Below are 27,145 nucleotides of genomic sequence, written 5' to 3'. Positions count from 1 at the left end.
GAATATTGATTGAGCACTTTCCATGTGGCAGGCACGGCTCTAGGTGCCAGGGATGCAGCAGTGAACAAAAGAGGTAAAGTGCTGGCCCTCATAGAGCTTACTTTCCATGTGGTGAATAGGAGACATAATTTTTAAAAGTTTAAATGGATATATATCAAGTGATGATAAGTGCTATGTGGAAAATTAAAGCAGAAAATAAGAATATGCATGGTGGGTGTTGCTATTTCAGAGACGATGAACAAGCAAGGCTGCTTGGATGACATTTTACTTGAAACTGGAATAAAATTCAGGGAGCAAGCTGTGCAGATATCTGGGGCAAGAGCATTGCAGCAGAAAGAATAGTTAGTGCCAAGCTCCTCAGGTATATACCTGGCATGTTAAGGCAACAGCAGGAAGCTAGTGTGTCTGGAGCAGGTGGGGAGCCTTCGTTACGAGCATCCGGCCAGAGGGGAAGCATTGCCGTATGGATGTGTTATTGTCTGTGAATTGAAGGTTATCCAGTCAACATAGATGCCAGTATGAGACTTCATTTTCTTTTTTAAAAAGATTTCATTATGGAAAATATAAAGTACAAATATAGACAGAATAGAAAAATGAACACCCATGTATCTGTCACCCAAATTCAAAAATTATTAACTCATGGCCAGTCTTGTTTCATCTGTACGCCCCAACTACTTCCCCTTCCCATAGTATTTTGAAACAATTTCAGGTATCATATCATTTCATCCACAAATATATTTAGTATGTATCTATAAAGATAACTTTAAAAAAAACCACACTATTAAATTATTAAAAATAATTCTCTAATACAAACAAATATCCAGTTAGTGTTTAAATTTCCAACTCTCTCTCATAAATATCATACGTTTTTTTTAACATCTTTATTGGAGTATAATTGCTTTACAATGGTGTGTTAGTTTCTGCTTTACAACAAAATGAATCAGTTATATATATACATATGTTCCCATATCTCTTCCCTCTTGCGTCTCTCTCCCTCCCTCCCACCTTCCCTATCCCACCCCTCCAGGCGGTCACAAAGCACTGAGCTGATCTCCCTGTGCTATGCGGCTGCTTCCCACTAGCTGTCTACCTTACGTCTGGTAGTGTATATATGTCCAAGCCTCTCTCTCGCTTTGTCACAGCTTACCCTTCCCCCTCCCCATATCCTCAAGTCCATTCTCTAGTAGGTCTGTGTCTTTATTTCTGCCTTACCCCTAGGTTCTTCATGACATTTTTTATTTTTCTTAAATTCCATATATGTGTTAGCATACGGTATTTGTCTCTCTCTTTCTGACTTACTTCACTCTGTATGACAGACTCTAGGTCTATCCACCTCATTACAAATAGCTCAATTTCGTTTCTTTTTATGGCTGAGTAATATTCCATTGTATATATGTGCCACATCTTCTTTATCTATTGATCCGATGATGGACACTTAGGTTGTTTCCATCTCCGGGCTATTGTAAATAGAGCTGCAATGAACATTTTCGTACATGACTCTTTTTGAATTATGGTTTTCTCAGGGTATATGCCCCGTAGTGGGATTGCTGGGTCATATGGTAGTTCTATTTGTAGTTTTTTAAGGAACCTCCATACTGTTCTCCACAGTGGCTGTATCAATTTACATTCCCACCAACAGTGCAAGAGGGTTCCCTTTTCTCCACACCCTCTCCAGCATTTCTTGTTTCTAGATTTTTTGATGATGGCCATTCTGACTGGTGTGAGGTGATATCTCATTGTAGTTTTGATTTGCATTTCTCTAATGATTAGTGATGTTGAACATTCTTTCATGTGTTTGTTGGCAATCTGTATATCTTCTTTGGAGAAATGTCTATTTAGGTCTTCTGCCCATTTTTGGATTGGGTTGTTTGTTTTTTTGTTATTAAGCTGCATGAGCTGCTTATAAATTTTGGAGATTAATCCTTTGTCAGTTGCTTCATTTGCAAATATTTTCTCCCATTCTGAGGGTTGTCTTTTCGTCTCATTTATGGTTTCCTTTGCTGTGCAAAAGCTTTGAAGTTTCATTAGGTCCCATTTGTTTATTTTTGTTTTTATTTCCATTTCTCTAGGAGGTGGGTCAAAAAGGATCTTGCTGTGATTTATGTCATAGAGTATCCTGCCTATATTTTCCTCTAAGAGTTTGATAGTTTCTGGCCTTACATTTAGGTCTTTAATCCATTTTGAGCTTATTTTTGTGTATGGTGTTAGGGAGTGATCTAATCTCATACTTTTACATGTACTTGTCCAGTTTTCCCAGCACCACTTATTGAAGAGGTTGTCCTTTCTCCCCTGTACATTCCTGCCTCCTTTATCAAAGATAAGGTGACCATATGTGGGTGGGTTTATCTCTGGGCTTTCTATCCTGTTCCATTGATCTATATTTCTGTTTTTGTGCCAGTACCATACTGTCTTGATTACTGTAGCTTTGTAGTATAGTCTGAAGTCAGGGAGCCTGATTCCTCCAGCTCCATTTTTCTTTCTCAAGATTGCTTTGGCTATTCGGGGTCTTTTGTGTTTCCATACAAATTGTGAAATTTTTTGATCTAGTTCTGTGAAAAATGCCACTGGTAGTTTGATAGGGATTACATGGAATCTGTAGATTGCTTTGGGTAGTAGAGTCATTTTCACAATGTTGATTCTTCCAATCCAAGAACATGGTATATCTCTCCATCTCTTTGTATCATCTTTAATTTCTTTCATCAGTGTCTTATAATTTTCTGCATACAGGTCTTTTGTCTCCTTAGGTAGGTTTATTCCTAGATATTTTATTCTTTTTGTTGCAATGGTAAATGGAAGTGTTTTCTTGATTTCACTTTCAGATTTTTCATCATTAGTGTATAGGAATGCCAGAGATTTCTGTGCATTAATTTTGTATCCTGCTACTTTACCACATTCATTGATTAGCTCTAGTAGTTTTCTGGTAGTATCTTTAGGATTCTCTATATGTAGTATCATGTCATCTGCAAACAGTGACAGCTTTACTTCTTCTTTTCCGATTTGGATTCCTTTTATTTCCTTTTCTTCTCCAATTGCTGTGGCTAAAACTTCCAAAACTACGTTGAATAAGAGTGGTGAGAGTGGGCAACGTTGTCTTCTTCCTGATGTTAGTGGAAATGCTTTCAGTTTTTCACCATTGAGGACGATGTTGGCTGTGGGTTTGTCATATATGGCCTTTATTATGTTGAGGAGAGTTCCCTCTATGCCTACTTTCTGCAGGGTTTTTATCATAAATGGGTGTTGAATTTTGTCAAAAGCTTTCTCTGCATCTATTGAGATGACCATATGGTTTTTCTCCTTCAGTTTGTTAATATGGTGTATCACGTTGATTGATTTGCGTATATTGAAGAATCCTTGCATTCCTGGAATAAACCCCACTTGATCATGGTGTATAACATCATACATTTTTAAAGGTTTGTTTATTTGAATGAGGATCCAAAAATAAGGTCCACATATTGTGATTGGTTGCTAAGTCTTTTAGGTCTCTTTTAATCTATGTTTCCCCTCCATTGCTCTCATTTTTAAATTTCTTCAAATTTTTGTTGAGGAGACTAGGTTTTTGGCATATAGAGTTTCCCATAGCCTAGATATTTCTGATTACATCTCTGTGGTGTAGTCATACTTGTTCTTCTATCCTCTAAATTAATAGTTTGAAAAGACATTTCTAACTTGTTTTAAAGCTAAAGAAATAAGGTAATTGCAATTTTGCCTACACAGGATAACCTGAACTATAAACCCACGTCTGCAATAAGCAGAAAAGGAAAAGGTTTTTAGACTATTTTCACAGTCACTGCTCTCCTTTTGAACTCTTCTCCCTATAACCACAGCACATGGCTGATGTCCTTCAGGACTGTGAGAACCCTCTTGATCACACTCCTCCAGCCCCAAACACCCAGAAATCCTCAGACTGCTTCCTTCTACCTATGCGTTCTCCCACTGTCTAGAAACTGCTGCCAAACGCCATGAGTAAGGGACTCGCGTATTAATCCTGCTGTTTGTTGAATGCTTACTGTGTGCCAACATTGGCTATCTGCTTTACACACATTATTTATTTTAATCCTTGCAACAGTGCTCGGAACCCTTCGGTTCCTCATGCTTGCCAAAGCCCTGTCAGAGCTTAAACACCTGATCTTTCCTCTGCCGAAAATGCTGCTCCCTCTTTCACCTGTGTAACTTCCGTGCATTCAGCAGACCTCAGGAGAGCCTTTCTTGACCCCAAGCTAAGTCAAATTACGTATTCGCAAAGCTCTACATCTCCTCTGAAGTACTTTATCACAGTCTTAATTATTTGATTAATGATCAACCCCCTTTCAGCCTGCAAACTCCATAAGGACAAAAACCAGATCTGTTTTTACTCATCCTTGGCATTGTAGGCATACAGAAAGCCTAGTGTCTGGCACATTCAGTACATATGTGTTGAATGAATAAGAGGCTAAGATTTTGCCCAAGGCCAGCTAGTAAGTCGTGGAATTAGAATTTGAGCCAAGTTGGTCTGACTGTAGCCTGAGTCTCACCCAGACTCACCCCAGAGTCTGGATGGTGTTATTTGGACTGCTAGCTGTCTCAGCGGAGGGCCAACTCAGAGGCAGCTTAGTTTTCTTGTGTGTGGCCTCATTGTCACCCGTTTCCTGCTGACTTGTGACTGGAATTCCAGTCTACCTCCCTCGATCAAAGCTTCACAAGTATACTGGGGCTTCTGTTTCGTTTAAAGTCAGAAATTTCATGACTTGGACTAGACGTGGTAAGACCTGATTTACCTGTTATTTTTAAGGAGATGACTAACTGGACTTAAAGCTTGTATCTGTTTTTTTATAATCATTTTTGAGCCACAAAAAATATATTAAGTCATCGGGGATTCAAATAAGAACAGACAAGATCCTCTGCCTAAGGGAGAGTGGGAAGACAAGTAACTAGATTGTTAGCATAAATACGATAGTAAAGATAAGGAAGAGTACAGGAAAGGAGCATCTGGAGTGGAAGAGTTTTACCAAAGAGGTGACATTTCACCTGAGTCTGGAAAGGTAAGTCAAGGTGGACCTTGCCTGGTGGACAAGGGCAGGGCTAGACATTCCAAGTGTAGAGGAGGCAGCAGGGTTCATGAGAGAGCATGGCAGCTCAGTGGATTCAAAGCTTGCTGTGACCGGATCAGTGCCTCGTGAGGAAAGACATGAGAGAAGAGGCTGGTGTGCAGAGCCCAGTGCAAAGCTGTAGCTGAACTCCTCCTGTGGTTAGAAATTATTAAGGGTTTTAAGTGGGAGCGGTGATGTGGTCCAGCTGGCATTCAGGAGGAAAAACTGGATGATAATGTGGATTGGAGGGCATACATCTGGAGGTCATTCATTAATAGGAAGATTTGTTGAGGGACAATTACAGGAGCATGAGTGAGAAATGTCTGAATTTTGGTCGTAACAATGGGAAGGAAAGAAGGAAATAGATTTGAGAAATCAGTGAAAGTTTGTAGAGGTGGGTGTTGAAAGAATAGTCTAAAAAGACCCACGTTTAGAGCTTGGGCCACTGGTTACAGGGCACTTGCTGTCTAAAGACATGTAAGTGAACAGGTTCATTGGGAAGATAATGAGTTTGGTTCAAGCATGTTAAGTCCAAGGGTAGATGTCTGGTAGACAGCTGTTGATATGAATCTAGAGCTCAGAAGAAGGGTGAAAACTGGAGATAAAAATTTGGAGATCATGGAAATGTAGGTGTAAATCGAAGACATAGAAACAATTAAGACACCCCAAGAAGAGAGCAGAAGCAAGAAGAGCAGACCAGAAGTAAACATCAACCTTGAAGGCAGTGGTTCTTAACCTTTTTTTTTTTTTTTTTTTGAGTCATGGACTCCTTTAAGAATGTGAGAAAAGCTAGGGTCTACTCTCCCCCCAGAATAGTCATATACATATAAACACAAAAGCTATGGATTCTCTAATGGTGTATGGGCCCACATTCCAAACTCGTTGTAAGGTGCAGTTATAAAAAGAGAAGCATGTGAAGGTCATAGAGAAGGAGACAGAAAACCCAAATTGTTTTTATGTATAGGTCAAAGAGAGAGAGAAGCTGATTGTGTTAAAAAAATTTAAGAGAACACAGGAGAGATTAAGGCAGAAAAGTGCTCAATGGATTTAACAACTTGGAAGTCATCCGTGACCTTTTAGGAAAACATTTTAATAGTAATGAGAGAAAAAAGCCATACTCTAGTGAGCTGAAGACCGATGGGCAAGAAAACCAAGGCCACAAGTATAGCCTCCTCTGGAAACATCATAATAATAGGAAGGAAGAAAGATAGCCTGGTAGGCACAGGGTTGGGTTTTTAACCTTTTCATCACATTATTATAGATGAGAGAAGATGACATTATTGATGGAGCCAGTCTCAGAGGATGTGGGAAGGAAGCAGGATGGAATGTGGATGTGGCCTCTTTGTAGGTAGACGGAGGAAAGTTGAGAGAGTTCCTATCTAGCAGTCTCTGTTTTCATTGTGGATAAGATATTGTCGTGAGTTGAGTGAAGACAGCAGGAATGGGGCAGAGGACTTGGGGGAATCTATGGACTTGTGTGTAGGAGAAGGGAGAAACTAGGGATGTTTAAAAGAATTGCTCAGGGGTCCTCGGAGACGACTGGAGTTAGCCACATAGATGTAGCCAGTCCTCAGATTATGGGTCTTCAGCGTCAGTAGTCTCCAGGAAATTGCTTCAGTGCCGTTTCTCTTTTTCTTAAAGAGGGACGATTGGCACATGGATGACTAACAATTTTATAGCAGCAAATGTCCAGAGGAGCTTAGAAGATGTAAAAGGCTAATTGTGCTGTATGTTGGAGGCAATGGCTTTTTCTGAAGTATAAAAAACTTTATAGTGGTGACTATTATTTGAATCTTTTGCTAGTAAGACGAGTTCTCTAAAATTTGGACTTTGCAAATCTAATTATGAGGTTACAGATTATTTTTCTCTTTGGCTCTTAGGTAGGAACAGAACAACTGGCCATTGGAGGATATCTTGTCACATAGTATTCTGATATATGAAATTGAAATGATATGAACAAAGAAGTCAAATTAAGGCATATCTCATAACCATTAACAAGTTAGTTTAATGCATTTTTTTTTAAACAATGTTAAGGGAGAAAGTCTTTTTTCTGGGTTTTATCAGAGAAGTTAATACTGTCCATGTGGATTCAATAAAAAAAATAATAAAGAATTGCAGAAGCAATTCTTTACCTGAAGCTTAAACTAAGAAAAATATGACCTAATATTAAATATTTTAAAAGCCATCACTGAGACTATCTCCTGACATTTCTAAGTCCGTTAAAAATTTCAAACACTTTTTATCAATAGAATGTAATAAATATATACCTCTAGAGATAAACTATAAAGAACTCTGAAAGAAATGGAATATTAACTTTGCCTCTTTTGAGCTACTTATATGTACTACCCAAATTTATTGGTACACTTTATAAGTGTCATTCTGCCCCCCAAAAATGTGATACGCTGAAATATAGCACCAAGTGAATTATGTGAAAGAGAGTAAGGGGATGAGATACCGATGAAGAATTAAACGAGGTGTTAAGGGTACCCGCGCGGTTTCTAAATTATTATTAGAGAAATAGCTCTTAGCACATTCTCTCCCACCCACCACCTCCGTTAAGTGAATATCCGATGACTGCTTCTGAAGCTTTAAGAAAAGAAATATTCAAATATAAATCTTGAGATGTGAAGGAAAAAGATAGAAAAAGTATTCCTTTTCCTTTGTCAGAACTGAACTCTCCCTCTCCCGTCTCCTCTAGAACACCTGCAGTCATACTGCTGCTTTATCAGCCCTTCCATGGTCTCCAATAATTATTCTTAGTGTCCAGGAGACATTGTAGTTGTACTCCTGAGTTCCTCCACACTGTTTTTTTCCCCACACCTCCTGTATAGACTGTCCCTAGCCCTCAAAGTGCCAGCTGCACCACTTGTAATGATGTTTTCTTTCCTCAGTCCCTTACCTTACCCCACGCAATATCGCCCAATATGGTCCTTCTTCCTACTGCCCAGTTTTTAGGTTGGCACTGACCCATAACTTTACAAATGCCTGAATTAGGGCAGGCTTATTCTGAGAAGGAGGTACTTGTCGCAGAAGCCTTGAGGAATAAAAAGAAATGAAGCTTTCAGAAACCCCGCTGCTGTCGATGATCTCAGAGAGGCAGCAGTGAGCGGTCCTGAAGAGAGATCTTAGTTCCGTGCCCAGGAATTGAACCCGGGTAGCCTGGATGAAAAAAACCAGGAATCCTAGCCTCTGGACCACCAGGAGCTAGAGGCTAAAGACAAAGTTTCCCTGGCTCTTATCCCCATTTGAAAGCAAGAATGTTTCAAGGAGGTAAAAACAGGTACAAAGTTTATTATCAGAGACACAGCATAACATGTAGGAGAGCACACAGATAAGGAGTCTGTTTATTTAAGACAGAAGCAAGGCAGAAATACACACCCAGAGAGAAAGGGTAAGGACGTCCTCTCTAATGAGGGGAGGAGCACAGTAAAGAGGTGATTTAAATCACTTATATAGGACAGTCCTTCCGGGTCTTTGTTTACCTTTGGACAATTATCTTGTTCTGTTTTCCACACTTGACTGGTCCTAGGATCCTCCCCAACATGTGTGCACAAATTTTTGCTAAGATGGATCCCACCGCAGAGGCCTGTGGGGCATATGTCCACACTTATTATGGGGTGGCGCACCCTCCCTTTTTCACCCCCGACGAGCTTTCCTGTGCATGTGCAGACAGGGAAGTTTTCCTTGACCTCAGCAGTGGTCATCTTATCTCTTTACTTCAGCAGAGCTCAGCTTCTGGAGTGTCTGGTGAGAACAAAGCTTCAATTTTACTCCACCTGACAAACACCAGCCTTCCAGCCCAGGGGCCCATCTATCTCCTACCCTACCAACATTGCTCTTTCCAAGGAAAATTTTGGCAGTCTGGTGAACGTGTGCTGAACGGGGACTGTATTTTGTTCAGAGCCTACGCGGTCTTCATACTGATACCCTTTTTTTCAGTCTTCAAAAGAACTTTAAAAAAACCTTTTCCATTCTCTAATGCTTTGCTTTTCTGCTGCCTTGTTATACCCCTCCCTCAAAAAAATTAAAAAGAAAACAAAACCTAACTTTTCGTTTTATCTAATACAAAATAGCAATATAGCTCTCTTGCATTGCTTTCCTATCTTTAGGAATCTTAAAAGAGAGTGACTAGCCAGGGATTTGTCAGATAACCGGGTCTGTTTCTGGTTTGCATGAGCGATGATGGTTCCAAACCCTAGGAGGAAAAAATGGAAAATGTCTTAGATATTTCAGATTCATGTGAAGCCAAACCGTGTGATCTCCTGCCAGTTTTAGTTTACAAAACTCTTGTGGTCCCGGGTGTGTTTACTTGGACTTTAAGTTTTACTATTACCATTATATTCCAATAACTTCACTCCCTCAACCAGCCCACTGACTGTGGTCTACTCTAGTGTGTATAAAAACAATTACTAGAACAGAAGAACTAGGCTGATTGAAATTCTCTCCTTAAAAATGTTAATTTCAATGTCAATTTAATCCAAGCCAGCGACATAATTAAATAACTACTCTGCATGAGAAGGTGCTTTTTCTTTTTGTTGTTGAAACAAGTTCCTCTTAGAGCCAGTTTCAAAAGAAAGCAGGAAAAAAGTCATTGTTGATATTTCAGTGACATTGGCAATTGCATATTGTAACTTACAGAAGGCAAAATTTATGTAAATTTATACAATTTTACAAAATTTATAAACTTTTAAAATTATATAAATTGCATGTCCTTATAAGTATATCTATGTAACTTATAGGAGAGATGCAAGTGGGAAATATGAACCAGAGGAGCGCTGGACAGTCATGATTCAGAACTGGACCTTGTTTACACGATTTGCTTATATTCCTTCTGGGAGACTGATTGCCAAGGTTTTGTCCCCAAACAAGCATAAAACGGTTACAAACTATGCCCAGATTGGCTGGCTATCAAATGTCAATGTTTCTTTGACTGCTCTTTTCTTCTAAAATGTTCTCTATTCTCTATGTATGCTGCGGTGACTGCCACACAGCAAAGTAAAAGAGAATCTTTTGACCCATAAAAGTAATTGAGCAATTGCCAAAACAGAGAAGCTGCTGCCTATCAGTAGAATCAGAGGCGAACGCCACTTCACCACAACCATGTGTTCTGGAACGCAGTGGGCTTACACATCTGGACGTTCCTTGGTAGGTCATTCATTCATTCAGCAAATATTTATTCAATACCTCGTGCTGTGCACAAGGCTGAGTGAATCTCCAATAGAGTTCTGGAAAAAAATATATAATCCCACCCTCAACACAAAGAATCCAAAATGTATATAAGAATACATGATATACACATGTGAAAAGTTTCATAATAATACATGGCGGTACATGTTTAAGGGCCAGGCTGGTTTAAGTCCTATCACAGGTCAGTATAGGCCAAAACACTGGGATACAGGTGTGGCTCCGGTAGGTACAGAGCAGGCCAGTTGAGCTCCATCAGTGTATCCCCGTTGGGGAGTAGTAAGAAACAAAGGAAATGCGGACCCAAATTGTGGAAGGACATTCAGACAGGCTAAAGGCCTTATCCTGGAGATAAAGAGAGACAGGAAAGGATTGTGATGTGGCGAAAGTGATACTAACTCAAAAAGATACATGAGCCCCTATGTTCATAGCAGCACTGTTTACAATAGCCAAGACATGGAAACAACCCAAGGGCCCAACAGATGATTGGATTAAGAAGATGTGGTTTATACACACAATGGAATATTACTCCACCATAAAAAAGAATGAAATACTGCCATCTGCAGCAGTGTGGATGAACCTAGAGAATATTATGCTTATTGAAATAAGTCAGACAAAGAAAAATACTTTGTATCACTTACATGTGGAATCTAAAAAATAACACAGGGACTTCCCTGGCGGTCCAGTGGTTGCGATTTCGCCTTCCAGTGCAGGGGTGTGTGTGGGTTCAACCCCTGGTTGGGGAGCTAGGATCCCACGTGCCTCTCCGCCACGAAGCCAAAACACAAAACAGAAGCAATATTGTAACAAATTCAATAAAAACTTTAAAAATGGTCCACATCAAAAAAATAAAAAATAATACAAATAAATGTATATACAAAACAGAAACAGACTCACAGATATAGAATACAAGCTTGTGGTTACCAAAGGGGCGAGGGAAGGGGGGAGAGGCAAACTAAGAGGATAGGATTAAGAAATACAAACTACTATATATAAAATAGATAAGCAACAAGTATATACTGTGTAGCACCAGGAAGTATACCCATTATCTTGTAATAACCTATCATGGAATATAATCTGCAAAAATACTGAATCACTATGTGGTGCACCTGAAACTAACACAATATTGTAAATCAACTATACTTCAATAAACAAGTGATGTTTTCATTAGATATATTGGCTTATGTTATGGCAGATATTTTAAAGCGGCAGAGAGGAAGGATATTTCAGAAATGTTACAGTAATGCCACCTTGAAGAAATAAAGGTTGGGTTAGGGTGAGCAGTGGGAATGAAAGGAAGAGACGGAATTGATGTGGCACATATATACAATGGAATATTACTCAGCCATAAAAAGAAATGAAATTGAGTTATTTGTAGTGAGGTGGATGGACCTAGAGTCTGTCATACAGAGTGAATGAAGTAAGTCAGAAAGAGAAAAACAAATACCGTATGCTAACACATATATGGAATCTAAGAAAAAAAAAAAGGTCATGAAGAACCTAGGGTTAAGACGGGAATAAAGACACAGACCTACTAGAGAATGGACTTGAGGATATGGGGAGGGGGAAGGGTAAGCTGGGACAAAGTGAGAGAGTGGCATCGACATATATACACTACCAAACGTAAGGTAGATAGCTAGTGGGAAGCAGCCACATAGCACAGGGAGATCAGATCGGTGCTTTGTGACCACCTTAGAGGGGTGGGATGGGGAGGGTGGGAGGGAGGGAGACGCAAGAGGGAGGAGATATGGAGACATATGTATATGTATAGCTGATTCACTTTGTTATAAAGCAGAAACTAACACACCATTGTAAAGCAATTATACTCCAATAAAGATGTTTAAAAAAAAGATTACGAAAAGAGAAAGGATAAGATTTTTGTGTCTGGCTATCGGGAGAGGCAAGAAACAACTCTAAGGTTTGGTGCCTTTATTCTGGAAAAATGATAATACTGTCGACAGATGCAAAGAAATCAGGTGGGGATGGTGCTTTGTGAATGAGGCTCCATGCTGAAACAGCACGCCATGACATGGTGTAAATGTTTCGCCCTGAGCATCATTGCTCAGAAGGAAATATTCAGTACTTCAGTCTGTGAAAGTGCGGGAGTTTTATGGCAGAATGTAACGAATGAAGAGCTGAGGCTTGAGTGCGAACGATTTTCTGAGACTGTGAGCTGAAAGGAGACTTAATAAGGACATGCAGGAAGGTCAAGATGTGGGACAAGAATCAGTGGACTGTCGCAGAATCCAAGGATAAGGAGTTGTGAGTTTGAAGGATGAAATTTTGCAGAGAGGTAACAAGAAGAATGCCGAGGAAGAACGTGAGATCTGGCATTTTTGGTCTAGACATTCAGGTGTCAGATTATTTTAAGCATTGGGCATGCTTATTCGTTTTGTTTGGGACTTCAGCATTGAACTATTTTCCTTTCTTGCTTATTTTAGTAGATTTCTTCTTGCATTTCACATACTGTGTAGGAGCTATTTTATATTCCTTTAGTAATTCTCAGGCTCAGGGCCTGGCTAATCTGAACATACTTGTATGCTATAATAGTAGGCTGTTGTGACAATTAAATGAACAGTGACTAGAGTATAATGAACACTCAGCAAAAATTATTGGTAAAATTTCAAACTTTATGGCAGTATGTTCTGTATTTTTTTAATAAATTTATTTATTTATTTTTATTTTTGGCTGCGTGAAGAAATGAAGACCTCTTCATTTCTGCGCGTGGGCTTTCTCTAACTGTGGTGCGTGGGGGCTGCTCTTCATTGTGGTGCGCAGGCTTCTCATTGCGGTGGCTTCTCTTGTTGCGGAGCACGGGCTCTAGGTGCGTGGGCTTCAGTAGTTGTGGCTCGCGGGCTCTAGAGCGCAGGCTCAGTAGTTGTGGCGCACGGGCTTAGTTGCTCTGTGGCACGTGGGATCTTCCCAGACCAGGGCTCGAACCCGTGTCCCCTGCATTGGCAGGAGGATTCTTACCCACTGCGCCACCAGGGAAGTCCTGTTCTGTATTTTTAAATCACCTGAGAATTTTGGAGGGACAAATACCATACCTTTATTGTTTAAGTTTTCCCATGAATACTTAGGCCAACATCGTAATGCATGAAGTTAAAAGAGGTTTGAGAGCCATGGTTTTATGAAGAACCTTTGATTCTTAACTCAGAGGTTCCTGCAATTATTGTGCTTATTAGATTAAGTGTATACCATAAACTCAGAACTTCAAAGGTGGAAAAGAAATACTGGATTCTCTCCATTCCTTCCAATGGTTAATGCAATTCTCTGCTTCCTTTCTCCATGTCTACCCAAAAGTGAGTGCCAGAGCAAAGGCCTTATGAGTTATCCCATTTTGCTGTTTAAATGATGTCTTCATCTCTTCTGGAAGGAACAACTCTAATATTCAGCCAAGTTGCTTGGAAGCAAGTTAAATGGCTTCCAGCCCTCCTTTCTTGATAATATTTGGGTGTCTTTTATACCTCTCTATGAAAAGAAAATTTACTGCATGGCAAACCAGGCCAGCAAGATTTCTCAGCAACTTAATTTAGAAGTGAATTATTCTTCTGAATAGACCCATTCTTTGTTTGAATACAAGGCAATCCTTTCATGTGTTTCCCAAATAAGCATCCTAGTTACCCCTACCTGAGTTTCCACTAGTGTCATTTAATGTAACAGAATGTACTTTTTCCTAATAGAGGTTTTATGCTCTCCAACATGCCACCTCCCTATTGCAGTTCATGCTCTGAGTTACTTTTATCTCAATAATAAATGTGCAGTTTGTGAAACTTGTTCCCAAACTTTAAAGCTAGCTCTCTGTTCTCTTTGGCATAGAATTTAGGTTTTATTTGCCCCCAAATAAGTTCTTCCAGGAGAGAGTTTTGGGACTAAGAATGTTGATTATAAATAAAGTAAAAACAGAAAGTCCTGTCTAGGAGTTATAATATGACATTAATAAATCTATCACCTCTTCCATCAGCCATTTTCTATGATTTTGAGGGAACTATTTAAGCCCTTAAGCTAAATGAGGAATATATTTCATCTCTACCTCATGGTGATGATAATTTATTTGTAAAAATATTTATGTGGTATTGGTGATTTTGATAGATTGCTTTATAATGACATAGTGAAACTGAAAGAAGTCAGTGTTGAGATCAGACAAAGGGTGGGTCAATTTCTAAGTGGTTTTCAAGTTGGAGTTTGTAAGAAGGCAGTGGACATGAACATGGACAAAGTCCTTTTGAAAAATATATACCAGGTATGAAGAAAATCATATACTTTAGAGATTACAGCATCATCATCTCTAAAAAGAAAGCCAAATAAGTAAAAAGGTTTTCTCTGGCAGCTGTCTTTTGCTGATAAGATCCGAAGAAGAAACTGTTTTGACCAGTTCCTTGTGATAGAACTGTAGTAGAAAAGCCATGATGTTCACTGATTCTCAAAGAAATCAAACGGACATCCTAAAACCTGTAGTGTAAAATCCGTGATTGATAAGATCAGAGTATTGGCTTGCCAGAGAAGTTTATTAAACCTAGCTGCATCCTGTGGTGAGGCCATGCCAATGCCAATGCCAATTATAAACTCTCTGGAACTGAATATAGCGCATTCGTGCTTCCCAACCTACTTTACGTGACCACACTCAAAAGCAACAACAGGAGACCCAAAGGTTCTATGAAGTTATATTTCTGGACTGAGTGAAATTCTTTCAGCCCCACTTTCTGTGAACATCATCAAAAGCTTTTGAAAGAGACATTCAGAATCTGCTTAAATACCGAGTGTTGTTTTCTGGAAGCACACTTTCAGGGAGACTGCCGGAGATTAAATACATTGTTACGTGAGCGTGGCCCCACTAAATAGAAGCCCAAGAAGAATATTTCAACTCTGATCAGAGATTTATACAAATAGAGCCAATGATTCTCATCAGCCACACAGAACTGAAAGCAGGGTATATGATTAATGTCTGTTGTTAAATAAGTGTATTTATTTCACTATAAAAGTCATGGAACCACATGTGGAAAATTTGGAAAAGAGACGACGACGTAGAGAAGGGATTTGTGGACGCAGGGTGGGACGAAGTGAGAGAGTAGCATTGACATATATACACTACCATGTGTAAAATAGACAGCTAGTGGGAAGCAGCCACATAGCACAGGGAGCTCAGCTCAGTGCTCTGTTATGACCTAGAGGGGTGGGATATAGCTGATTCACATTGTTGTACAACAGAAACTAACACAACATTGTACAGCAACTACACTCCAATTAAAAAAAAAAATCCTACACAGTCATTGTTTTAATCTTGGTGTCTAGTCTTCCATCCTTTTTCTTGTTAATGCAGAAAATGATTTTAAAAACTTACTGAAATTATATTAGTTTTTATAAATGCATTTTAAAAATACATCATCCATATAAACAGATTTAATTTATAATGTGAAAGGTATAATTATGGAGCAGCAAATGATAACATTATGTGTTATTTGAAGCAATATAGCTACTGAAATGTTTTATTTTCAACATATTTGCACTCTGTCCACTCAGCTCTTTTCCATTGTTAAATGTACTATAAATACAAATATTTCGAATATTTTGGCATGTGGAATTTCACAAGTGGTTGTTGTGTTATTGTTGCTAGCTGATATTACTGTACTTGGTAATATAAGTAACCAAAAGTTATTAATTACGAGGGCATACAGTGCTAAATCCCTTCATAATACCTACCATGATATGCTTTAGAACAAAAAGGGGAATGACAAATATTATCTAGTAAAGTATAGAGGGAAGCACAGCCGGTAGAAGTCATTAAAACACCTAGATTCACGAAACGCCGTCTAAGTAGCAGCCCACTTTTAATAGTCATTGGTTTTCCTGAAGGCACATAAATAATGTTTTCTTTTTCAAAGGAATTCATTCCCATTGAATGACCTTTCCTGATGACACTCTTTTCATCAGAATTCTTGCAATCCTTCCCTTAGACAGGGTAGGAATTAACTGTCTTATGACCCTTTATCCTCAGGGCCCTCCTAGTGAATGAATTTAGTAAAATTAATTCACACAACTCTTTTTACCCACCCAGGGAACCTTTCACAGTGGTCTTCTGGAACCACTGCCACAATTCAAAGAAGCGGTTGCAGTGGGAACTTGGTCAGTGAAGGTGCCCCTTCTGACCTAGTGAAAGCTGCAAGTGCTTTTCAACTCACTCCAGGCCTGGACAGTGTCCCTATAGCTGCTGAGATTACCCTTTTGCATGATCACCCTCATGGTAAAGCCCTTAATGCCTAATACGTTGATATTGTGACTTAAGGCAGAAAGTTGTGTCAATGTCTACCATATATGTCTTATATCTTCCACATTGGAAAATAAATTTTATACTGCATATAAATTTTTATACTGCATATAAGATAGGCTGTATTCTTTTTTAAACCTCTTCCTAGCCCATGTTTATGTAATCAACTTAATTAAGCCATCCAAATTCTGGATATCCTACAGATAACTGCAGAACCTCTCAATCTGCCTATCTTTCATTTCAGAATCTGTGCTATTTATTGATTGTTCTTTATTCTTAAGCAAGAACACATTGTTTCCATCACAAACCGTTTTAATAATCCAGCTGAGAATCAGTTAAGCATCAAAGCTTAAGTGAGATTATACATCACTACTTTCAGTATTTCATGGCCATTCAAGTAGCAAGAATCATTTTCTCAACTAGACTCAGTGAGAAAATGAAAATGTTTACAATATAAAGCTTTACGGCTTGTTGTCATATTGAAGAGGTGGTTTTCACATTTTTAGACATTTCTCTCCATAATTAAATTGAGATGTTAAATATAAACCTTCCAAAGGGAATGATACTGAAAAATGAACATTCACACCAAGATAATTAAATTTTGGAATTTCATGTCTTCTTTTGCCAATAGGTTGCTGCTTTCATTATCACTTATTTATTACATCTTTCCAAATTCTGGTCAAAGACTCACGTCAGATTTGAAAAGAATTAAAGAATGACCCAAGAAGCTCAGATGGATTTTCTAAGGGCTAGTTGAAGATTGTTTTGACATCACCTGTTTCCTTAAGAAAAGTTTTCTCAGTCCTTTTAAGCTAAAAGGCTACCTTGTGAATATCGTGGACATGTGTTATTAATATTTTTAAAGAATCACTTCTCTCCAAGCAGAGTCTAATTCTAGAGTTCTAAAACCCGGAAGAGAGAGTTATGCCTACACAATATTTTAAGTGCCGTATGCTCCAGAATTCCTGTAGTGAAAAATGTCAGTCTTCCATCAGAGGGATGATGAATTGAGAAGTGCCTTCCCACTCTCTGTGGTTTCCATGGTGCTGATTGTCAATGCCTTTTGTTGTAGGCAGAATACTTCTATGAATTCCTGTCCTTGCGCTCCCTGGATAAAGGCATCATGGCAGACCCAACCGTCAATGTCCCTCTGCTGGGAACAGTGCCTCACAAGGCATCAGGTGGGTGGTCTTCGCCTCAGAGAAAGGTTTACACTTAAAATATAATAGCGATGGGAATAATATTTTAGATCCAGTTGTCACCCATCAGAGACATTACAGAATGTTTTCCTGAAGAGATCTGTTGATTTTAGGGCAAATCAGTTGTTATGTCCCTATTTCCTTTGGGCAAAAGATTAGGATAGGCATGAAGAAATGGAAGTTTTAGAATTTCCTAAAAACTCAGTTCATAAATGATTCCAGATTAGAAAAAGAAAAGTCACTATGTGAGATATACTTGGCCAACAAGTGTGAATTAATGTAGTACATATAAATGTGGCAAAGATGCAAAGTAAGTGATCGAGAGAGAATGGGACAAGTCAAGAAAAACTTCCCCTGAATGAACACTGTATTGAATTTTTTTTTTTTTTTTTTTTTGCGGTACATGGGCCTCTCACTGTTGTGGCCTCTCCCGTTGCGGAGCACAGGCTCCGGACGTGCAGGCTCAGCGGCCATGGCATGGGCCCAGCCGCTCCGCGGCATGTGGGATCTTCCCGGACCGGGGCACGAACCCGCGTCCCCTGCATCGGCAGGCGGACTCTTAACCACTGTGCCACCAGGGAAGCCCTGAATAGGAATTTGAAGTAGAGAGGAGACATAGCAAAGTAGGAGAAAGTGGTTCAGTCTTTCAGATCTAATCATTCTTCTCTACTAAGAAAATCCAGTATGCAGTTATTTGTTTAGAACTTTTCAACTTACAAAACACCAGTTCATGCATTATCTAATTTGTGTTCTGGGAGGGCGTCAAGGCCTGAATTACGGCTCCATTTTACAAATTAGAAAATTGGGGCTTGTGAAGTTCAACTGACTTTCCCATAGTCACGTAATAAGCAGTGAAGCTGAGACTAGAGCCCAGGTTTTATGACTTTTAGAAAACTACAGAGATCACTTATGTAACCTATGTTACATTGAGTATATATATATTTTTACATAATTGTAGTAATATTATATATTTGGTCTTGCATAATGATTTTTTGGCTTTTAACATTTTAACATAAGCATTTTCCCATGTCACTACACATATTTCCAAAAGTTATTTTTAATGCCCTTCTAATATTGTTTTATGAACATACCATAATTTATTTACTCATTCCCTTATTGTGTTACTTAGATTGTTTTTAGGGTTAGCATACTAGAAATATCACAGTAAACATCATTTTTAAAGTAACAGATGGTCAGTAGCCCTGTTTGTCTTATTCACCATGACTGCCAACACAGGGCCCAGCATAGAACAGGCTCTCAGAAAATACTTGTTGGATTCACGTGTGTAGCAAAATCTTAAAGTTCATCTCATTATTTTGTTAAGAATAGATTCTTAGAGGTAAAATTATTGTGTCAAAGGATATGAACTATGAACTTTTTAAAAGGCTCTTAAATTGCCAAAATGCCAAATTACTTTCCGCAAAGGCTGTGCCTATTTGCACCCTGGCTAGCAGTGTTGGAGAGTGCCTGGCTTACTAACTTCATCAACATGTGTTATTAATCATGGTAGCTGTTTTGCTGACTTAAAAAGTGAAAAGTGGTTTCTCAGTGTTCTTTCAATTTGATTTTTTAAATTCCTATGAGGTAGGAAGTTATTTTCTTGTATCTGTTAGACAATGTAAATGTCTGTGTGCCGTGCTCATTTTTATATTGAAATACTGTGGTTCTTATTAATTTGCAAAGCTCACTGTAAAGTACTGACTGTTGATTGCAATTTTTTCAATTTATGTTTTATTTTTTTAAGGAGGGATATGCAGAGGCTTTAAAATCCTGTGTGGTCAAAACTATCTTTTCCTTTGTGATGTTTTTCCTATTACTTTTATGCTTGGAAATTAATTCCTATTCCAGAGAACCATTAGGTGATAATTTACACATGCTTCTAATATTTTACAAAAATTTTTGGCAGTAGTATGAGGTAGGGCTCAACCTGAATTATTTTTCTGAATTGTCGACTTCTCCAGCGTAAGAGGTTGGACTGACTCAAGATATGCTCTTTATTTTACAATAAGTTTTTTATAGATAAGAGTTGGTTTTAGAGACTACTGTTTGTTCTAATATTATAATATTTATAGTTTTATATTAAAATAATTGATAGCACAATCCTGTCTCTTAAAAAAGATTAGTCTTGTTCTTTTAGAGGAACATTAGAATAATTTGTCAGACATCAAATGAAGATCTCGTTAGGAGCTAATTTTTTTCTTTTCCATTAGGGTTTATTATAGGATATTGAATATAGTTCCCTGAGCTATGCAATAGGACACTGTTGTTTATACATTCTATATATAATAGTTTGCATCTGCTAGTCCCAAACTCCCCATCCATCACTCCCCCACACCCCTCCCCCTTGGCAACTACAAGTCTGTTCTCTATGTGAGTCTGTTTCGTATGTAAGTTCATTTGTGTCATGTTTTAGGTTCCACAGATAAGTGATATCATATGGTATTTGTCTTTCTGACTTACTTCACTTAGTATGATCATCTCTAGGTCCATGCATGTAGCTGCAAATGGCATTATTTCATTCTTTTTTATGGCTGAGTAATATTCCACTATATATATATATATATATATATATATATATATATATATATACACACACACACACACACACACACCATATCTTCTTTCTCCATGCATCTGTTGATGGACATTTAGGTTGTTTCCATGACTTGGCTATTGTAAATAGTGCTGCTATGAACAAAGGGGTGCTTGTATCTTTTCAAATTAGAATTTTCTCTGGATATATGCCCAGGAGTGGAATTGCTGAATCATATGGTAGATCTTTTTTAGTTTTCTGAGTAACCTCCATACTGTTTTCCATAGTGGCCGCACCAACTTACATTCCCACCAACAGTGTAGGAAGGCTTCCCTTTTCTGCACACCCTCCCCAGCATTTGTTATTTGTAGACGTTTTAATGATGGCCACTCTGACTGGTGTGAGGTGGTACGTCATTTTAATTTTGATTTGCACTTCTCTAATGATTAGTGATATTGAGCATCTTTTCATGTGCCTGTTGGCCATCTGTATGCCTTATTTGGAGAAATGTCTATTTAGATCTTCTGCCCATTTTTTGATTGTTTTTTTTTATATTGAGCTGTATGAGATGTTAGTATATTTTGAAAATTAACCCCTTGTCGGTTGCATCATTTGCAGATATTTTCTCCCAGTCTGTAGGTTGTCTTTTCATTTTGTTTATGGTTTCCTTTGCTGAGGAGCTAATTTAAATTGATGAAATAATCAGGAAATCAGGCACCCTTACAGAGTCCATTTTCAGGTTGTAGTTATCTACTACTTCCAATGTATCTGTATTGCCACATCCCAGCACTGTAAAGTTGGGGACTAAATAAGCACAGAGTTTCTCTAATTTCCTGGCATAGGCGCCCATGTGGGTATAGACAGGAAGAGTGTGAATCTGGGTTTCTCTTGGGTCATCCCAGTGCTGCCGATATGACTCACAGCCCTCCCAGAGGATTTACTTCCAATCCAGATGGGTTTAGGTTCTAGGAAGCTCCTATGAAGGAAAAAGGCCTTGGGTTCTGGAGATACACTCACCTAAGATTTGTAGCCTCAAGGATATGAATATCCCATTCCAGATACATGGGTACCCCAATTCTGCTCAGATGATAATGCTAGTATTATTGCATACTGCTACATCATGGAGACAAGAAAGTTCTTAGAATATGACCACCAAATTCTTGGAATAGGGCATTACTCAGTCTCATGCCACGTCACTTGGTGTTCCTTTTTAGTCGAAGATAATTTTCTATAAAATTTTTCTTGAGCATATTTGTTCTTTTTCTTAAGAAGTGGTCAGGAGTAAGATAAATACATAACATGTCTCTCAATTTCCATTTCATATTTTTGAATTTTTCTTTTGTCTTTTTCTGATTATTAAAGAAGTACAAACTCATTTAGCCCATTAAAAGGTATTAATTAATTGCACAGTTATACCTCCTCAACTTAAAATAAATCTTGAACCTTTGGATTTCTAATCAAATGCTTATATCCAAAATCTTCCCAGTTTTATCAATTTTTTGTGTCTAGTAAAAAAAAAAAAAGTTTACTGAAATTCTACTTCTTAGGATATTGAAGCAGTAAGGTTTTGAATATATGATATGAGAACACTTTAATAGGTCATGTTTAGAGAAAACATCATTTGCTAATAATTTAGAATCTTTAATAAAATGTAGAAGAAAAAGTGGATGATACTTCGGGCAAGGTGAGACTAAAAAGAACAAGCCTGGGATGAGGTGACTCACGCACATGTGTGTGCATTTATACACACACACACACACACACACACACACACATTTTACACGGACAACCCCCCCTCCCCCCATAGAGATTTTTGGAGGCAGATGTAGGATTTGTTTGCAGAAATGCAGGTGCAAGAAGTTTATGGGGATTGTAGTTCATTTCAGGGCAGTTATTCATTAGCCTCATTAAGCTCAGTCCCCCCAGCATGAGCAGTGAGGGTAACTTGAATTATTAAAAAGTAACCAAATCAGTGTGTCTTGCTCCTAAGCGTCCAGGTAGCGTTCATTACTCTGCTGGTCTATTTAATACCCTCAAGCTGCTAAGGTGTTCTTTTACCTACAGACTCCTATATGCCTAAGCGTTGCACGAAAAAGAAAACTCTTGATCTTTAACAGTTATGAAGTGCCTGCTTTCTGGCATCTGAAGAGAACAAAAACAGGAAATACAAACTGCAGGGTGGTTCAGTAAAATTCCTCAGTTGGATAACGAAAAACAGTTTCCATTAAGCCAAGGCTTTACCTGTTGGAACACTCTTTCTCTGTCATCCCATGAAACCAACAGAGCAGGGGTGTTTCTCAACCAAGACCATCAGGAATCCAATGTGTAGAAATTGTCAAATAGGTGTTAATGCTGGGAGGACCATCTTCTTCCGGGTGACCCCCATCCTTAGAAAGTGAAGCCCAGAGTAGGTACTCAGTAAGTATTTGCTGAGAGAATGAATGGATGACTATTTGTGTTGGATGATTTATGTTCATGGAACAGCTTATAATCATGTGGTGTCGAGGATGAGATCTCGCCCACCTTATTCATCTCTTCCCTTGTTGTGAGGCAGTGGTTTGCATGACCGAGGCTGAGGCTGTATGAGCACCATACTGGTCTCAGTGTGGAAGAGGTATTTTTTTTAAAACATCTTTATTGGAGTATAATTGCTTTACAGTGGTGTGTTAGTTTCTGCTGTATAACAAAGTGAATCAGCTATAAATATACATTTATCCCCATTTCTCCTCCCTCTTGCGTCTCCCTTCTACCCTCCCTATCCCACCCCTCTAGGTGGACACAAAGCACTGAACTGATCTCCCTGTGCTATGTGGCTGCTTCCCACTAGCTATCTGTTTTACATTTGGTAGTGTATATATGTCCACGCCACTCTCACTTCGTCCTAGCTTACCCTTCCCCCACCCCGTGTCCTCAAGTCCATTCCCTATGTCTGCGTCTTTATTCCTGTCCTGCCCCTAGGTGCTTCACAACCTTTTTTTAAGACACCTTATATGTGTTAGCATATGGTCTTTGTTTTTCTCTTTCTGAGTTACTTCACTCTGTATGACAGTCTCTAGGTCCATCTACCTCACTGCAAATAACTCAGTTTTGATTCTTTTTATGGCTGAGTAATATTCCATTGTATATATGTGCCACATCTTCTTTATCCATTCATCTGTCAATGGACACTTTGGTTGCTTCCATATCCTGGCTACTGTAAATACTGCTGCAATGAACATTGTCGTACGTGACTCTTTTTGAATTATGGTTTTCTCAGGGTATATGCCCAGTAATGGGATTGCTGGGTCATATGATAGTTCTATTTTTAGTTTTTTAAGGAAACTCCATACTGTTCTCCATAGTGGCTGTATCAATTTACATTCCCACCAACAGTGCAAGAGGATTCCCATTTCTCCACACCCTCTCCAGCATTTATTGTTTCTAGATTTTTGTTTGAGTATGGCCATTCTGACTGGTGTGAGGTGATACCTCATTATAGTTTTGATTTGCATTTCTCTAATGATTAGTGGTGTTAAGCATCCTTTCATGTGTTTCTTGGCAACCTGTATATCTTCTTTGGAGAAATGTCTATTTAGGTCTTCTGCCCAGTTTTGGTTTGGTTTTTTGTTTTTTTAATATTGAGATGCTTGTAAATTTTGGAGATTAATCCTTTGTCAGTTGCTTCATTTGCAAATATTTTCTCCCATTCTGAGGGTTGTCTTTTCGTCTTGCTTATAGTTTCCTTTGCTGTGCAAAAGCTTTAAAGTTTTATTAGGTCCCATTTGTTTATTTTTGATTTTATTTCCATTTCTCTAGGAGGTGGGTCAAAAAGGATCTTGCTGTGATTTATGTCATAATGTTCTGCCTATGTTTTCCTCTCAGAGTTTTATAGTGTCTGGCCTTACATTTAGGTCTTTAATCCATTTTGAGTTTGTTTTAGTTTATGGTTTTAGGGAGTATTATAATTTCATTCTTTTACATGTAGCTGTCCAGTTTTCCCAGCACCACTTATTGAAGAGGCTGTCTTTTTTCCAGGCTGTGTTATTGAAGAGGGTGCCTCCTTTATCAAAGATAAGGTGACCATATGTGCGTGGGTTTATCTCTGGGCTTTCTATCCTGTTCCATTGACCTATATTTCTGTTTTTGTGCAAGTACCATACTGTCTTGATTACTGTAGCTTTGTAGTATAGTCTAAAATCAGGGAGCCTGATTCCTCCACCTCCATTTTTGTTTATCAAGGTTGCTTTGGCTATTCAGGGTCTTTTGTGTTTCCATAAAAATTGTGCAATGTTTTATTCTAGTTCTGTGAAAAATGCCATTGGTAGTTTGATAGGGATTGCATTGAATCTGTAGATTGCTTTGGGTAGTAGAGTCGTTTTCACAATGTTGATTCTTCCAATTCAAGAACACGGTATATCTTTCCATCTATTTGTATCATCTTTAATTTCTTTCATCAGTGTCTTATAATTTTCTGCATACAGGTCTTTTGTCTCCTTAGGTAGGTTTATTCATAGATATTTCATTCTTTTTGTTGCAGTGGTAAATGGGAGTGTTTTCTTAATTTCACTTTCAGATTTTTCATCATTAGTGTATAGGAATGCAAGAGATTTCTGCACATTAATTTTGTATCCTGCTACTTTACCAAATTTATTGATTAGCTCTAGTAGTTTTCTGGTAGCATCTTTAGGATTCTCTATGTATAGTATCATGTCATCTGCAAACAGTGACAGCTTTACTTCTTCTTTTCCGATTTGGATTCCTTTTATTTTTCTTCTCTGATTGCTGTGGCTAAAACTTCCAAAACTATGATGAATAATAGTGGTGAGAGTGGGCAACCTTGTCTTGTCCCTGATCATAGTGGAAATGGTTTCTCTTTTTCACCATTGAGGACGATGTTGGGTGTGGTTTTGTCATATATGGTCTTTATTATGTTGAGGAAAGTTCCCCCTATGCCTACTTTCTGGAGGGTTTTTATCATAAATTGGTGTTGAATTTTTTCAAAAGCTTTCTCTGCATCTGTAGAGATGATCATATGGTTTTTCTCTTTCAATTTGTTGATATGGTGTATCACATTGATTGATTTGCGTATATTGAAGAATCCTTGCATTCCTGGGTTAAACCCCATTTGATCATGGTGTATGATCCTTTTAATGGGCTGTTGGATTCTGTTTGCTAGGATTTTGTTGAGGATTTTTGCATCTATATTCATCAGTGATACTGGCCGGTAGTTTTCTTTCTTTGTGACATCTTTGTCTGGTTTTGGTATCAGGGTGATGGTGGCCTCATAGAATGAGTTTGGAGTATTCCTAACTCTGCTATATTTTGGAAGAGTTTGAGAAGGATAGGTGTTAGCTCTTCTCTAAATGTTTGATGGAATTCGCCTGTAAAGCCATCTGGTCCTGGGCTTTTGTTTGTTGGAAGATTTTTAATCACAGTTTCAATTTCAGTGCTTGTGACTGGTCTGTTCATATTTTCTATTTCTTCCTGGTTCAGTCTCAGAAGGTTGTGCATTTCTAAGAATTTGTCCATTTCTTCCAGGTTGTCCATTTTATTGGCATATAGTTGCTTGTAGTAATCTCTCATGATCCTTTGTATTTCTGCAGTGTCAGTTGTTACTTCTCCTTTTTCATTTCTAATTCTATTGAGTCTTCTCCCTTTTTTTCTTGATGAGTCTGGCTAATGGTTTAACAATTTTGTTTATCTTCTCAAAGAACAAGCTTTTAGTGTTATTGATCTTTGCTATCGTTTCCTTCATTCCTTTCTGATCTGATTTTTATGATTTCTTTCCTTCTGCTAACTTTGGGGTTTTTTTGTTCTACTTTCTCTAATTGCTTTAGGTGTAAGGTTAGGTTGTTTATTTGAGATGTTTCTTGTTTCTTAAGGTAGGATTGTATTGCTATGAACTTCCCTCTTAGAACTGCTTTTGCTGCATCCCATAGGTTTTGGGTCATCGTGTTTTCATTGTCATTTGTTTCTAGGTATTTTTTGATTTCCTCTTTGATTTTTTCAGTGATCTCTTGGTTATTAAGTAGTGTATTGTTTAGCCTTCATGTGTGTGTATTTTTTACAGATTTTTTCCTGTAATTGATATCTAGTCTCATAGCGTTGTGGTCGGAAAAGATACTTGATATGATTTCAGTTTTCTTAAATTTACCAAGGCTTGATTTGTGAACCAAGATATTATCTATCCTGGAGAATGTTCCATGAGCACTTGAGAAGAATGTGTATTCTGTTGTTTTTGGATGGAATGTCCTATAAATATCAATTAAGTCCATCTTGTTTAATGTATCATTTAAAGCTTGTGTTTCCTTATTTATTTTCATTTTGGATGATCTGTCCATTGGTGAAAGTGGGGTGTTAAAGTCCCCTACTATGATTGTGTTACTGTCCATTTCCGCTTTTATGGCTGTTAGTATTTGCCTTATGTACCGAGGTGCTCCTATGTTGGGTGCATAAATATTTACAATTGTTATATCTTCTTCTTGGATTGATCCCTTGATCATTATGTAGTGTCCTTCTTTGTTTCTTGTAATAGTCTTTGTTTTAAAGTCTATTTTCTCTGATATGAGAATTGCTACTCCGGCTTTCTTTTGATTTCCATTTGCATGGAATATCTTTTTCCATCCCCTCACTTTCAGTCTGTATGTGTCCCTAGGTCTGAAGTGGGTCTACTGTAGACAGCACATATATGGGTCTTGTTTTTGTATCCATTCAGCCAGTCTGTGTCTTTTGGTTGGAGGATTTAATCCATTTATATTTAAGGTAATTATCGATATGTATGTTCCTATTACCATTTTCTTAATTGTTTTGGGTTTGTTATTGTAGGTCTTTTCCTTCTCTTGTGTTTCCTGCCTAAAGAAGTTCCTTTAGCATTTGTTGTAAAGCTGGTTTGGTGGTGCTGAATTCTCTTAGCTTTGCT

General features: G+C 38.2%; 1 protein-coding gene across 2 annotated transcripts in view; it reads left to right on the top strand.

The window, feature by feature from the left end:
- WIF1 (Wnt inhibitory factor 1) overlaps positions 1-27,145 on the top strand; it is a 90,124-nt gene that overhangs the window by 35,885 nt on the left and 27,094 nt on the right. For both annotated transcript variants that reach the window (XM_027106926.1, XM_027106927.1), the window contains exon 3: positions 17,588-17,696. In XM_027106926.1, coding sequence (XP_026962727.1) covers positions 17,588-17,696 — 109 coding nt within the window. The remainder of the gene's footprint in view (positions 1-17,587; positions 17,697-27,145) is intronic.

The sequence above is a fragment of the Aethalodelphis obliquidens genome, unplaced genomic scaffold (assembly GCF_003676395.1).
Source record: "Aethalodelphis obliquidens isolate GAN/ISIS:26980383/991018 unplaced genomic scaffold, ASM367639v1 scaffold8, whole genome shotgun sequence".
In the NCBI taxonomy this organism is placed as follows: domain Eukaryota; kingdom Metazoa; phylum Chordata; class Mammalia; order Artiodactyla; family Delphinidae; genus Aethalodelphis; species Aethalodelphis obliquidens.
This window is presented reverse-complemented; position numbering and strand designations above follow the sequence as displayed.